Source organism: Nannobrachium achirus (assembly GCF_963921795.1).
Source record: "Nannobrachium achirus genome assembly, chromosome: 21".
Lineage (NCBI taxonomy): Eukaryota > Metazoa > Chordata > Actinopteri > Myctophiformes > Myctophidae > Nannobrachium > Nannobrachium achirus.
In genome coordinates, this window is record NC_137828.1 from 40,211,905 (window position 1) to 40,227,413 (window position 15,509).

Consider the following 15,509-nt stretch of genomic DNA (forward strand, 5'->3'; position numbering starts at 1 on the left):
CTCGTTCGACAGACAAACCAAATAATAAACGCAACTGAGTCAGAGAAATTTGGGGCGGTTTTTCAATTATTTTTCCAGTCCCTGTTAATATTGGACAAAGACAAAAGGTACGGTATTCATTCAGTAGCTTTGAACGGCTGCTTCAGAGGTGCCTGCAGGCGCCTACAGGTCAGGAACAACCTTTTAGCTCAAGACCCAAAAGAGAAAGTAGATGTTTGCCCGGGAACCAAACTAGTCAAAATAGCAGATCTACAAGCTCACAACACGTTGCGAGCTTGTGGATTTGATATTTTCACTCTTCTTAAACTTTTTACATGTAGATTTTTTTTAATCTTTTGAAATACATAAAATGTTTAAATGTAGGAAATAAAAAAAAGGGGGATACTTTACTCGTGGCCATAAGAATTCGGTCCACGACCCGAATATGGGTCCCGACCCACTGTTTGGAAAACATGTTAGATTGCTTGAAGCTGAAGGCAGAAAGGGGTTTAGGTGGATGATTGGATTGTGTGTTACTTGAAGGCAGAAAGGGGTTTAGGTGGATGATGGGATTGTGTGTTACTTGAAGGCAGAAAGGGGTTTAGGTGGATGATGGGATTGTGTGTTACTTGAAGGCAGAAAGGTGTTTAGGTGGATGATGGGATTGTGTGAAACTTGAAGGCAGAAAGGTGTTTAGGTGGATGATGGCATTGTGTGTTACTTGGAAACAAGGTTCTTACGGCAGTGGGCTTCATCCTCTCCATGGGGACACTGCGGGGTGAAGTCACACACTTTGCTCTCCTCCACACACTCCCCACCGCCACAGGAGAACCATGATGGGGGACACGCAGGAGCAGTGGGCACAGTCGTCTCTGACACAGCATTAAAGAAAGAAGTACATTTTAAGCACTGTACTTAATTACATTTTTTTAGGTACTTTTAATTTAAGTGTGTCAATGCTTTATACTTCTCCACTACATTTGAGAGGCAAATGTTGTTTCACTAGTAAAGACCTCACCATCAAACAGGGAACCAGTTGAGTTGTATTTATTAAACGTTTGAGACATGGAAATGCATTGGTATGATGAAAGCTGTTGGGGGAATAGAGAAGTTGTTAGTTGTTGGCTGAGAGGAAAAAGGCGCCTTTGGGACTGAAGGCGGGCGAACGCCTTTGGGACTGAAGGCGGGTGGAAATGCCTTCGGGACTGAAAGGCAGGGCCAAAACGCCTTTCGCCTTTGTGACTGAAGGCGGTGCCTTAGTGAAGGCAGATGGGTTATTAATGTGTTATGGATGGCTGTTAACGTGACAGAGATGGGGATAGTGGGAGACGGACCAGAGGGAGTATAGTGGCTAGTGGAATTTTAACTGATGAGTGTTAGCTGAGGGACTGGAGGTTGGAAATGGAGGCTGGGTGAGTGGCCATTAGCGGGGAAGGCTGCTAGATGGAATAATGGAGGCGAGGGGAATTAAAGGGAGGATGAGAGCGGGGCATGGGATGACGAGGGAGGCAAAGAGGGATGGCGGGTATGGAGGGGGATGGCGTGGGCCTCTACGGCGCCGACGACGAGATGATGTGGAGGGAGGGCGGGTAAACCTGATTGACAGGAGGGAAGGAATGGGGTGGGGTGTGGGAGGCCGGCCATGGATGGAGAGGAGAGGGCGGGGGGGCGGAGCGTTCAGGGCACGAGCCCTGGGTAGTCTGGCTCTGGGGCTCTGGTTCGTGTGATGATGGGCCCGAACAGAGTCCCCCCTTTGGTATCTGTAGAAAGGATGCATGCAAGGAGAATGGTTAGTTACTGGAAGGAGAAATGGTTAATTCCTGCAAGGAGAAATGGTTAGTTACTGCAAAGAGAAATGGTTAGTTACTGTAGATGAGGAGGAGAATGGGGTGGAGGCGGGATGCGAGAAACTGAGCATGAATGCTGAGGGGCACAGCCAGGTATAAATACAACGCTTGATAGGCTTGATGGGAGGAGATAAGGGAGGAGTTGTTATCAGTGAGATCTGAAGCAGGTGAGATTGGGAGGAGTAAAGGCATTATGGAGGGGAGGAGATAGTTCTCCAGTGTGGTCTGTTCTCCTGAACTTATGTTGTACCAACAGCATTAATTATTTTTGAAAACTCTACTTAGCAGATTTCCCTTAAAACAACACAAACTAAACAAATCATTAACTAAACCAATTAAGCCCCATTTTACACTTCAGCTATTCGAAAATAGCCAATCTACAAGCTCAGAATGCGTCACAAATGCAATGAGTTGTAGATCTGTAAATATTTGAAAAACGTTGACAACTTTTACCCATTTTATACTCATTAGAAACCTGTGAGTACTTTGGTACTTGTAAGTATATTTTAAAGCCAATCCTTTTGTACTTTTATTCAAGTCAAATTTAGAATACAAGCATTTACTTGTTGCAATAGAGTATTACACAGCATTTCTACATTCACTTAAGTAAACAAATCAGTTTAATTCTTCCACCACTTGAAAAAAAAACAACAACAACAACAACTAAAGAATCAATCAAATGCACAGAATACAAGCCTTTACAAGAGTATTTCTAAATGGCATTCCTACTTAGGGATATTCCACTTTCAAAAAAACTTTTTGGTCTAATCAGGCTTGTATGAACACCCTGAACAGTTTTTAATTTTCTTCATTCAGTATTTAGATATTTGATGTAAATGTTATCTGGCCCTCCAGCACGCTCAGGCCCCAGGGCCTCTCCCCACACACACCCATTGTAACTTCAAACTCCATTTTAACCATGATAGATTCATTAAAAACACACATTATTTTTTCTGGTGACTCATATTACCCTCCTAATACGTGAGCAGGCCGTGTTTTTTCCATAACGTTTTTCATGTATTTTTAATAATTCTTTGGGAAAATGGAAACAATGAAATGCAATAAAAATATATAAAAAATACACAAAAAACGTTATGGAAAAAACATGGCCTGCTCACGTATTAGGAGGGTAGTATGAGTCAGCAGAAAAAATAATGTGTGTTTTTAATGAATCTATCATGGTTAAAATGGAGTTTGAAGTTACAATGGGTGTGTGTGGGGAGAGGCCCTGGGGCCTGGGCGTGCTGGAGGGCCTGGTAACATTTACATCAAATATCTAAATACTGAATGAAGAAAATTAAAAACTGTTCAGGGTGTTCATACAAGCCTGATTAGACCAAAAAGTTTTTTTGAAAGTGGAATATCCCTTTAAGTAACAATTCTGTGTGCTTCTTCCACCACTCGAAAGAAAAGAACAAAAGAATCAATCAAATAACACAAATAACAAGCATCTGACTTGAGCATCTCTGTTGCGGAGGCTCTTTAATCAGCCAAAGCTCTGTTTAACAGGCCTTCTACAGTTACAGTACTTATCATCGATTTCTATCATGTGATTAGTTTTTCATTAAGGAGGCACACGGGGGAAATCATGGCGGGCTAATAAAAGTGAGCCAGGCTGCATTCTCGGACATGTCACAGAAGAATAAGTACAGTACTGCACGTGGACATAATGTTTGATGAGGCTTAACCAGGAGGTGATGGTGACAAATGACATGGCAGCTTTTTAGATCAATAGTAGGCCTTTAAAATGAACTGAGTGTCCATCCTGTGTAGGATGTCCGGTTCACCCTGGTTCTGTTATATCTCATACAGTCAGTATCCATGGTAACCACTCAATTCATTCATTTCTCATTATTAATGGCTAGAATACCATTATTTGTGACAAAGCACTTCATCTGAACCCATCTCTGTCGTGTGGCCATATTTTACCGTCAGAGATTAACAGGTGAATAATAATAAATAATAAAACTTTATTTGTATAGCACCTTTCATGACATGAAATGCAGCTCAAAGCGCTTTACAGAGCAGAAAATGAAGCACAAGTGCTTAAAAAAAAATAAAAAATAGACATGAATACAATAAAGCAGAAAAATAAAAACATAAAACATTGAAGAACAATTTCAGAACAGTGTGGACGTCAATAGCATCAAAGGGATTTAGAATTTCAGCTAAAAGCAAGAGTAAAGAAATAGGTCTTGAGCTGTGCTTTAAAGCTATCCACAGAGGCTGCCTGTCTTAGGTGTAGTGGGAGTTTATTCCAAGCTGTCGGTCCGTAGAAGCAGAATGCTGCTTCACCGTATTTATGTCATTGTAGGCACATCAAGTAGGTCAGCACTAGAAGACCTGAGTGGGCGGTTTGGAACGTATCTATGCAGGCAGTCATAGAGGTACGAAGGTGCCAGACCATTTAGAGCTATATAAACAAGTAAAATAATTTTAAAATCAATCCTAAAAACAACCGTGAATAAGGGGGAAAGGATGAATAAAAAAAAAGGCATGGAACATGAAGATGTGAACACTGTGCCTGTGATATGACGTTGTCATCCATCTCGGACGTGCAGAACATGTCAAAAACAATTCCCAGGTTTTCCTCAGCTTCAAGTACGGGCTGGCACAGCACACAACTATGAGGCATTGCAGAGGTATGACTGTGCGGACAATGTAAGTGTTCCCTGTTAATCGTACAGTGTTGTAGAGCTTGTAGATACACAATTTTCACTACTTTTGTATTGATGAAAACACATAAAGCGTTGATGTATGGAAATTGGAGATACAAGGTTTCTGCCCAACATGTCCACAAGGCTGAGGAAGAAATGGTACTTTAAAAATTTTAAATCAGCCTCATGGTGGCGCTATAACAGGCTGAGTCACGTCTTGACCTATAACTGCACCGATCTGCGTAAAACGTTGTATGCACACTCCCTAGAGGCCAAGGTAAAACAGATTTTATCTAAATATCACGCAAATTGGTACACATGATCTTTTTGGTCATGTGATGAAGACAGATCTATCAGATTTTTCATATTCTATCGTAATTGGCTAAGATTGACATCTAAAGTTTACAGTTGTGGTCTGTTTTGAACAAAATGCATCAAATCATTGTGAAACTTTGCATGCACATTTATACTACGTTGAGGAAGAAAAGAGTTGAGCCGGAAGGCAAAGCTCTCTGTCTACCGAGCAATCTCCGTTCCTACTCTCACCTATGGTCAAGTGTGGGTCATGACCGAAAGTATAAGGTTGCGGGTGCAAGCGGACAAAAATGGGTTTCCTCAGACGGGTGGCTGGTATCTCCTTTAGAGATAGGGTGAGAAGTTCAGTCACCCGAGAGAGACTTGGAGTAGAACCGCTGCTCCTACACTTGGAAAGGAGTTAACTTAGGTGGTTCGGGCATCTAATACGGATGCCCCCCGAGCGCCTTCCTAGGAAGGTCCTCGATGCACGTCCCACTGGGAGGAGACCCCGTGACAGACCAAAGACCAGGTGGAAGGATTACATCTCCAAACTGGCTTGGGGATGCCTCAGTATACTGCCTGAGGGAGTGGAGGAAGTTACTCGGGATAAGGAAATCTGGAAGTCTCAGTTGGAACAACCCGATTCCAGATAAGCGGTAGAAGATGGATGGATGGATGAATGGATTATAGCGCCACCAGCGCCACCAGGAGGAACTTTTTGGCAAAAACTAAAACATGTTTATATTACTCCTACACATTTCGTCCAAAATCACACAAATTGGTAGGCCTACACATTATGTCTATAGTAATGTGATGAGGACGGATCTGTCCCTCAATACCAAACAATGCACGCTCATAACCAACATTTCTCACCTGGCGGAGACCTGTACTCGGAAGAGCAAAGCTTCTACTGTAGTTGCCTATGCTGATACACTGTCTGAAGGAAGTAAGCAAGCAAGATGTAATAATAAAAACAACCTTGTACAGTGTACTAAGCATCACTCTCTCTCTTCATCGATAACATGAATAATGCAATATTGTACAGTGGGGCAAAGGAGCCAATGGGATCATGAGACCGATCACGGGGTCATAACAGAGGGAAAGACAGAGAGAGAGAGAGAGAAGGCACGCACACGTGCACACACACACGCACACGTGCACACACACACGCACACGCACACACACACACACACACACACACACACACACACACACACACACACACACACACACACACACACACACACACACACACAGGGAGGCAGAGAGCAGAAGTATTGGGGATTTCACACTGTTAGTCCATGTGTGATTCCATGCCTTTTTGACACGGTAAAGTGATCAGCAGCCATCAAGCTCTCTTAATGAGGCGAGGCACGATCCAGTCACTCCACCATCAGGAGCCGAGGGCAGATGGAAGCAGAGGGACTGGGGTGACAAGGTGACATTGACCTGCCCTCGCCTTGCCCACTTAGACATGCCAGATTAGGCCTGGTGAAACTCCCAACAGCCCCCGTCACTCTCCAGCCAAGCGGTGCAGAGGATCACTCCAGTTTTCTGGATGTTATTTAAACAGATGCACTTTCCTCTCTGGCCCGCCGCTCACTGCAGCTAGACAGCATAAGGGCTCCATGGGGAGAGCTACCTGTAAGGCCAGTCGACCCAGGAATGAGGGAATCAATAGAGAAGTTACAACTGCCATTAGTTTTATGGACACAGACCGAATGGCCTTGAAACGCACTTTAAAGACACTGCTTTGAGGCTGAGAGACACAATGAAGTATCGTGTTAAAGAAAACCTGTCCAAAATGCCAAGGAGCGCTAGTTCAACGGGCAGTGGCCCGACACACAGAAATGTAACAAAATCGATCGCTGGGGCTGCAGATAGCGCTTTCTATAGAGGGCATCAATAAGCAAAGGCAGCGCTGGCTGACTGCGTGCTCTGTGTCCAAAGCAGTTAAAACGTGTAGTCAGTGCTGATGTAGTGTTTAGGGCTGAGTGACTTTGTTTTTTTTTTACCAGAAACCGACCAAGATTGGCTCATGTTTTACAATCTTTTCCTTTCCTTTTATGGGGGAAAAGTGTATTGAGTTTGAGTTAAAAAAAAGAAAGAAATAAAAAACAGAAGTCTGAGGTGACATTAATTGTGACATTACCAGGCACAGCCAAGCAGCCTCCACTGAAGGACAGGTCATCAATAGCCAGGGTCTCTGAAGGATCACTGTCAGCAGGTAGCTCCCCTCGAATTACCACCTTTAGTAGAAACAAAGTATTGAGATTTTCATCCTCTTGCATGCCCATCTTTTTTTTCCTTTAATTTGTATGATACATTGTGGGTATGCTGATTGATTGAAGACTTTATTAGAAGTTTGCATAGAAAAAGGCACAGTTTCATGACGGTACAGTTCACTGGTACAAGGTCAACTAAAACGAGATCCACCAGCCGAAAGGCATGAGGAGACTATGTTTTCCCCTCCGTCCGTCCATCCAGTTTGTTACCAGCTAATCTCCGGCACCGTTGGTCCAACTGCGGCCAAACTGTGCACACACACTCCCTGGATGCCAATTCAGAACCTCTGCCCCACATCTTTCACATGTGCCTGTTCTAGCGCCACCATGAGGCCTACTTATGTAAAACATATTTTTGAATATAACTCCTTCGGATTTTATCAAAAAATCACGCAAATCAGTAAACAGTATCTCTATAGTCATGTGATCAAGACGGATCTGTCCAATATTTCATATTCCATCCAAATTGGCTAACATTGGCTTCCAAAGTTTGCAGGATTGGTCCATTTTGAACAAAATGCCTCAAATCATGAACGCAGCTTGTGATTTCCGTGAAATTTTACTCTCATATTCCCACTAGGTCAGGGAAGAAATGCCACCCTTTTCACATTGGTCTGTTATAGCGCCACCAGCAGGTCAACTTTAGCAAAAGTAATTTTTGGAACAAAATGCCTCAAATCATGCATGCAGCGTCCAATCGCCATAAAAGGCCGAAGAAGACATGGCACCCTTTTCACATTGCCCAATTATAGCGCCACCACCAGGCCACAATAACATACCTGACCTGGTGGAGACCTCATATAACATTGAATGACAGACGGATAGAACACAATAGAAGGGTCGGGGGGAAGGCTGGGCTAGGTTTGTTTTTACCAGTTACAAGTGGCTGCCACCAGTAGGTGGTTTTTCAGGCCGATTTTAAAGGATGTTAGGAATAGGGAGTTACACTCCTTTAAGGCCTTCGGTAAGGCGTTCCACATTTTGGTGGTATAGCAGAAGAACGAGTTTGACCCTTTGTTTGAATTGACTCTGGGTTGAACGTGATCTGTGGCGCTGCCTCTGGTGTTGTAATTGTGGACATCCTTAACGTTTTCAAAGTAGTTTGTCAGGTACATGGGTATCTTAGAGGTGTAGTGCATCTTGTACACCAGGCCCATTGCAAGATGCTATACTCTGTCTCGAACAGTATTTTCAAAGTGGGTTGCAGGGACCCTAGGGGTCCTTGAGGGGGTTCCCCAGTGAAATGTGTTATTAAAGCATCAAAATCAGTTTAACAACTTTAATCCTAGATCTGCTATTTTTAAACGTTTTCTAGATCTGCTATTTGTAAAAGTTTTTTTTCTTCTTTTTTTTTTTTTTTTTTTTACATTTTACAGACATAAATCTTGTATATGGGTCCATTGTACACAATATTTTCAGATGGGGGTATATTTATTCGCCAGTCTTGATATGAAAAGTTCAGAACCACTCCTCTAGAAGAGTGTTTATCTAAGGAAACCATATCAGCTACCGGTATGTTATGTTCGCGTCCGTTTTGATTGATTGATTGAAGGCTTTATTAGAAGTTTGCATAGGAAAATGTACAGTTTCATGACGGTACAGTTCACTGGTACAAGGTCTACTAAAAGGAGATCCATGAAAAGACTAAGCTTATTTCAACAGGAAACCATTAAAGTATCTCATATAACATTGAATGACAGACAAATAGAACACAGCACTATGCAGTAGATATGTAAAGAAAAGGGAAAAAAAGAAAACAGTAAGTCTAAACAAACAGTAAGTATATACAAGGAAGGGGCAGGGGAGGGTAGGGTTGGGCTAGGTTTTTACCAGTTGTGAACGGCTGCTGCCTGTAAGTGGTTTTTCAGGGCAATTTTAAAGGATGCTAGTGATCCACACTCCTTTATGGCCTTCGGTAAGGCATTCCACATTTTTGTAGTATAGCAGAAGAACGAGTTTGACCCTTTCTTTGAGTTGACTCTGGGTTGAACGTGATCTGTGGCACTGCCTCTGGTGTTGTAATTATGGACATCCTTAACGTTTATAAAGTATTTTGACAGGTATCATAGTGGTGTAGTGTATCTTTTACACCAGGCCCATTGCAAGTTGCTGTACTCCGTCTGCTTCAGTTCTATGCTTCAGGCTAATTAATAATGTATCTGAGGTACCCAGACTAAAGTCCAAGGCTGGCAGGTTTTATCTGCCTCTGTGCAGTCAGTTTCACTGATCCAGATATATAGCTGATCAACAAATGAATCACTAGAGTTATATATGCACAAGCTTGCATTTCCGACTTAGACTTAGAAAAACAGAGGGGAAAAAGTTCCAATGAAAAATCTATCTGTCCCTAGTGGGAAGGGAGAACAATAAATAAATAATATTCATAAAGTGGTCATTTTCACTCTCAAGAAAAGTCTCTCCACTGAATGATAATAATGCACTTACTGTCCGCCAAAGAGCTGGAGGGACAGGGAGAACAAACACTGCACAGCAATGAACACCATCACAAATCACAATACAGACTGGCCCTAACCCTTTATCGCTGCCAAGAGGGAAAGAGACATAAAGAACGCCTAAACCAGTTATTGGTTGACAAAAAAAAGCCATTTATGTATTGAATTTCAGAATATTCATCTTCTGAAATGTTTATAATATTCACATTTATTCTGTGAGGTCATCAAGTAACACCTGGCAGAAAAAGTGCCACTGACACTGTATGGAACGGTAACTTTCTGTGTTTAATTAGCCTTTAGTACCTAAATGACTTTCATTTGATGGTTAGGCTACCAGCTCTCATCCAGCAAAGCACCCTCAAAATCACTTTCCTCCCAGGAAAGTGGTCCAGTTAGAAACTTGTTTGCAGTTACTTTGCATATGGGTGGGTGACGTGACGTAGCGTTTTCGCTGTCCTCGGTGTCAAACATGTATAAATAAAAAATATATTTGTCAAAAACCTTCTGAATATTGTGCAGGACATTAAGCTTTATGTGAACTTACTCAGGATTAAAACATTTCATTCCTCATTTCTTCAGAATCTTCAACCAAACATGGTAAATGTCATCTGGTGTGACTGTCCCGACCTTGTTTCTCAAAGTGGGAACTTGAATAAAACTAAGAAAAAGAATTGCTAAAATTCATTTAAAAATGAATTTAGGCAAAAAAAAATGTCTATTTGTGAGCCTATATCTTTTCAAAGTCCAAGCATAATGTTTTCAGTCATTTCTGATCAAAAAGATTTTGTCCCCCAAACCAAAATCATCTGGTGTGACACTAGTTTGGAAAAATTAAACAGGCAATAATTTGGACACCTACTGGGCTAGAGAGGTCCTTCTTCTGTAAGGCTATTCAGCACTCCCAGCACAACTGCAAGACAGGTGTCTGAGGTGAGTTATGATTTTAACATTTTCATGAAATGCCATCTTGTTGAAACTTTGACAAGTGTGGCACTTCTGGATGTCATCTGGTGTGACACCTTTTTCATTAATAAAGCAAAAGTTATTTGAAACTTTGGTCATAATTACATGTAAATCTAGGTTGTTTTGTTATAGCTAGCATGTTGTTAGCATGCTAATGTGTACCTGGTAGCCTCAAGGTAGTCCTAAATGCAGAAAACGTCATCTGGTGTGACACTTCGTCATCTGGTGTGACATATCTGCTTGTCACGCCAGATGACTTGATTGTCACACCAGATGATATATACTGTATTTTCCTACAGACATAACAATAAATAACAAGTCCCATGTTTCTTTTGTCCATTTAAAACATTTTAACATGTTTAAAACAACGTTTTAAACATTTTTACATAATTTAATTTAGCTTCATTCGGTGATACAGCAAATTCATCAGACAGAGCAGAAACCCCTTCACAGAAACCTAAACCTTATATTGTGGTAACACTTTTCAGTGAGTATAACATACTTGGCAAACTTGAGGACTTGCTAGTAATTACATTTTACTACTAAAAACAATCTACCTGACAAATAAATTACATTTAAATGTCTCCTCCTGAAGGTCTTCTACTCAGGTGCTGGACACAAGTGCATCTATTGGAGAGGCCCAAGCTGAGGATTCAGACACCTCCTCAGATGAATACACACAAGGACAGTTTGTCATAATCAAATATGAGGGAAAGCCATATGTGGGGCAGATTGTTACCATTAATAAGGAGGGGCTAGAGATAAACTGCATGAATCAACTTGGAAAAATGAAAAATGGTTTTGTCTGGCCAAAGGGGCGAGACTGCATTTTCTACAAAGAGCAGGAAGTTGTCTGTGGCATAGCAGAACCGCAACAGGGCAAACGGTTTGCTACCCTCACCAAATGTGACTGGCTGATGTACAATACAGTCTAAATGTCTATACCCTCACCAAATGTGACTGGCTGATGTACAATGCAGTCTAAATGTCTATTCTAATCTAATCTAATACTTTTGTACTTTCACTCACTGGACTGGACAATGAGGTAAGGTAGGACCCGAGACAAACATAGCGAAAATAGCTGATCTACAAGCTCTCAACGCATTGTGCTGCGAGAGCTTGTAGATCAGCTATTTTCGGAGTTGCACAACCCAGCACTCTTTAGCTAGTGGAGATGTGGTGTAACGACATGATTCGTAAATAAATTTGTTCAACTCAAAATGCTGTGTTCAAGTTCAGGAGACTTCGGAAAAAAGTAATACACCTGAATGCTGAGTTGTTTCCAATAATTGGTGTTAATAAAATGTTGCCTTGGCTCCCAGTGTGGCTATGCACCTTATTGTCTCTTTAAGATCCTTCTGCCGTGGGCCGGCAGAAGACTTAGGTGTGCGTAGCATTCCTGTGCACATCCTCATCATCCATCTACTACTACAATTCTTTGTTATCCTATGTTAAGGCCCAACAATACTATCCTGTTCAGAAATATTAAGGCCATGTTATTTAATGTTAAAGCAATTTTACTGTTGCTGTTTTTCCTGGGTAATTGTTTAATCAATCAGTAAAGTTCAGTACTCACTAATAGGTAGGTTAAAACACAGTTTGCTTTGACACATGAAGATATGGTCATCTGGTGTGACACCAAGTCATCTGGTGTGACATTCCAAATAGTGAGAAATCATACCTTTATTAATGATGAAACCGAAAAAATGTGTATGGTTTACATAGAAAATAGTATCAGGAAGAGTCACAAATATTTGTGTAATTTTAAAGAAAGTTTTTGTCAGAATAAAATTAAAATATGTTGAAAGATCGACAACATGGGCCTCACACAGAGTGTTGATTATGAAAAAAATATACAGATTCAATTAATTTTCACAAAACTATAGTGGATCACAGGTTAGTTATGATAAAGGACTTTGATAAAGTGAGTAACTTAAGAAAGGTGTACTCCATTTTCATTTTATGAACAATTATTGTCATGTCACACCAGATGACGGTTTTAGGCACAAGTACAACAAACTGCTCAATAAAGTCTGATTCCAATAAAATATCTAAAAACAAAATGTGTTTCCATAAAGTTGAGAGTGAGTAGAACAAAAGTAAATAATTTTTATGCCTGCTATTTAAAGTTTTTTTAAAAACATGTTTTTTGGGGCGTCACGTCACTGACCCATATACATAACCATTTCAATTACACTCAGAAAGACTGTGAAGAGATATGAGGACAGATCATTGTGTATATGCAAACACGTTTCTAACTGGAATCAGGAACATTCAGGATCCAATTATACCATTAAGCAACACTTTCAGAGGAGGAAAGTGATTTTGATGGTGCTTTGCTGGATGAGAGCTTACTCCTATGGCTGGAAGTGAAATCATTTAGAGTCTAAAATGAACGATTTCACTTTCAGACAAAAGCACAGCAGCATCAATCACCATATAATGAGGTTTGGAATTAGCGCTGAATTAACTGACGTGAGAGTGCATGTTAGGATGGAGTTGTAACCTCTACACATCCCAGGCATCAAGCAGCCATGTTATGAAACTGGGCTGGCTATGCCCAGTGGCAGATGGTAGAGGCAGAGATGGGTTGAGGGGTGAGAGAGGGGTGAAGGAGCACACCGAGGGGTGAGACCGCAGCCTCTGTCTAAGCATAATGGAAAGGACACAAACAGCAGGATTCATCCCAGTCCAGATGGCCTCAGAAAAGTCCTATCCTGTCAAAAGCCCCCCCTCACTGCACATAAGTGTCCAGTGTCTTACCTACCTGCCACTCATTCCTAAATGCTACATTTTGTTTTTTATTTTATAATCCCACGATTTTGCAACCCATTTTTTCACCCAGTGCCAATTGCCTAAACTGTAATCCTGTGCACTGCTCTCCCTCTGCCATACCTGGGTGGGGAGAGCCCCGAACAGAGCTCATGCTTCCTTCAGTGCATGAGGAGCGAGCAGGCCGCTTCTTTTCACCTGAGAGGGGGGAGCTTCCCCGTTTGGACGCAACACACGGAAGGAACACGTTATTCCAACCAGTTCCTTTCCCCTCCATCTGGCACCCCGGCTGGCCAGGGGGAGGCATTATAGAGATCAGGATTACAGCATGTTTTTTGTGAGGGTACCTACCTTAGGAGACACGGGGAGAACATGCAAACTCCACACGGAAAGGCCCTTTCGCCAAACCCACCTAGGGTGGACATGGAGGAGAGAACACACCCCCAGCACCCACAGCGTCCCCCGGGAGGGAATAGAACCCAGGAACTTCTAGCTGTGAGGCGACGGCACTACCGACTGCGCCACCGCGCCCCCTAAATGCTACATTTTTAAAGCACTTTACATCGTGCATTATTCACCCATTCACACATCGATCGACAGCAGAGGCAGCCATACACAGGCAAGCTCATCTGGAGCTGTTTGGTGTTCTGTATCTTGCTTAAAGACACTTTGACACAAACCAGGAATTGGAACCTTCTCTGATTCCCAAGCGGCAGCTCTACCTCCTCAGGCACTGCTGCCATCAACCAACCAGCCAGCCAGTCTATTGTTTTTAACATTAACGTTACGTTGTTTTACGTTGCGTTGCCTACTGTTGCAGTGTGCCATGTTGCATCCAGTCACGCTATGACATGCACGTTACGGTGCGGTACGATAGATTGCAACATGCTATATTATGAAACATCTGGCACTACACAGCATGACAGCTATATAAATATATAGCAATATACGGTTTTCAGAAAACTCTTGGGATTTAGAACAGGGGTTCTCAAAAATAGCAGATATATAAGCTCACAGCAAGTAAAATATACAATCAGTTTGGGGGTCCCTGGCACAAAAAAGTTTGAGAATTGATTTAGAAAGCATTTGAAGAGTCTTTGTCTTTGTCCTGTTTTTGTTTTCTGTTACGGGTCTGAGGGGAGGGTAGGTGGGGATTTGTATGTTCTCTGTTGTTTGTTATTTGCATAAAGAAAAAATAATAATAAAAAGACCGTGATCAAAAAGAAAGCATTTGAAGAATCAGCCTCAGGTCTTAACACTAATTCTAAACATTCCCGAAATGCATTTTAATCTCTTTGGCACACAGTGTTTCACAAACCTTAAATGGATCATTGCTGTGAAACAGTATTGCTGTCCTTTGCCACGGCTCCATCTGTGGTTCTATGCGCTCCCACACCACTGCTGTCTGACCCTCGGGGTGGGATTCAATCAGGATCTGAAGAGCTCCATGCTTTGCCCCGACATGATGGTAGAAACTCATCTGTTCAGAATACAAAAACACCACAGTTATCAATTGTCAGTTCGGTCTGCTCTGACGAAGGCTCTTAGCCGAAACGCGTAAGCGTTCCTTTTTGGTGTGTGCCAATAAATAAGTGGAAATGTGAGTACTTTGTCCTCCTGATTTAAACATTAGGGATGTGCTACCTTTTTGGAATTTAATTCCTATTTTTTATGTAAATTTGACTTTAGGTCTAGCACTCCACTGAGAAAACCATTGCTGATGCGCACCTTCTTTTTCTTATATGTCAGTTCGGTGACTTCGGTCTGTTTGTTTTTTAATTGATTTCAAGTCAAAAGGTGTTAAATTACCTGGCAGGTCTGTGAAGGCAGGAAGACAGGACTCTGCAGGTCTGCCTTGGTTCTCTCCCCAGCAACAGGCGAAAGCAAAAGAAAGTGTTCTGCAGGAGAGAATTGTATGAGTGTGCAGAGGTGTTGAATGCATTAAGGACAAAGACCGAAAAATATATGACACATATTATAGTCTTTTCTGTCAGTAGGAAACCTCATACTGTATGTCCCAAAAAATTACTTTTCAGGATTCAAAAACAGCAAAGGTAGCAGATCTACAAGCGCATGCATTAAGCCGGCGCTGAAAATATGGAGATGGTTTCTACGATATGTTAGAAAGAAAAGATTTCGTCAGGATAAAGAAGTAGCTAGTAAAGTGGCAGATGTTCAGCAGCTGACCACTAAACAAACATTAGCCCTTCCTTGCCTTACAGTACGCGATTATGGCGTCAGTAGGAGATGCCTTGT

General features: G+C 41.9%; 1 protein-coding gene across 1 annotated transcript in view; it reads right to left on the minus strand.

Moving 5' to 3' along the window:
- The window catches only part of malrd1 (MAM and LDL receptor class A domain containing 1), a gene marked incomplete at its 5' end in the record, with an annotated part of 149,594 nt that overhangs the window by 118,437 nt on the left and 15,648 nt on the right, over nt 1–15,509 (minus strand). The window contains 5 exons of the mRNA XM_080751770.1: nt 720–851; nt 6,933–7,029; nt 9,511–9,524; nt 14,664–14,733; nt 15,063–15,151. Of these exons, the coding sequence (XP_080607896.1) occupies nt 720–851; nt 6,933–7,029; nt 9,511–9,524; nt 14,664–14,733; nt 15,063–15,151 (402 nt within the window). The remainder of the gene's footprint in view (nt 1–719; nt 852–6,932; nt 7,030–9,510; nt 9,525–14,663; nt 14,734–15,062; nt 15,152–15,509) is intronic.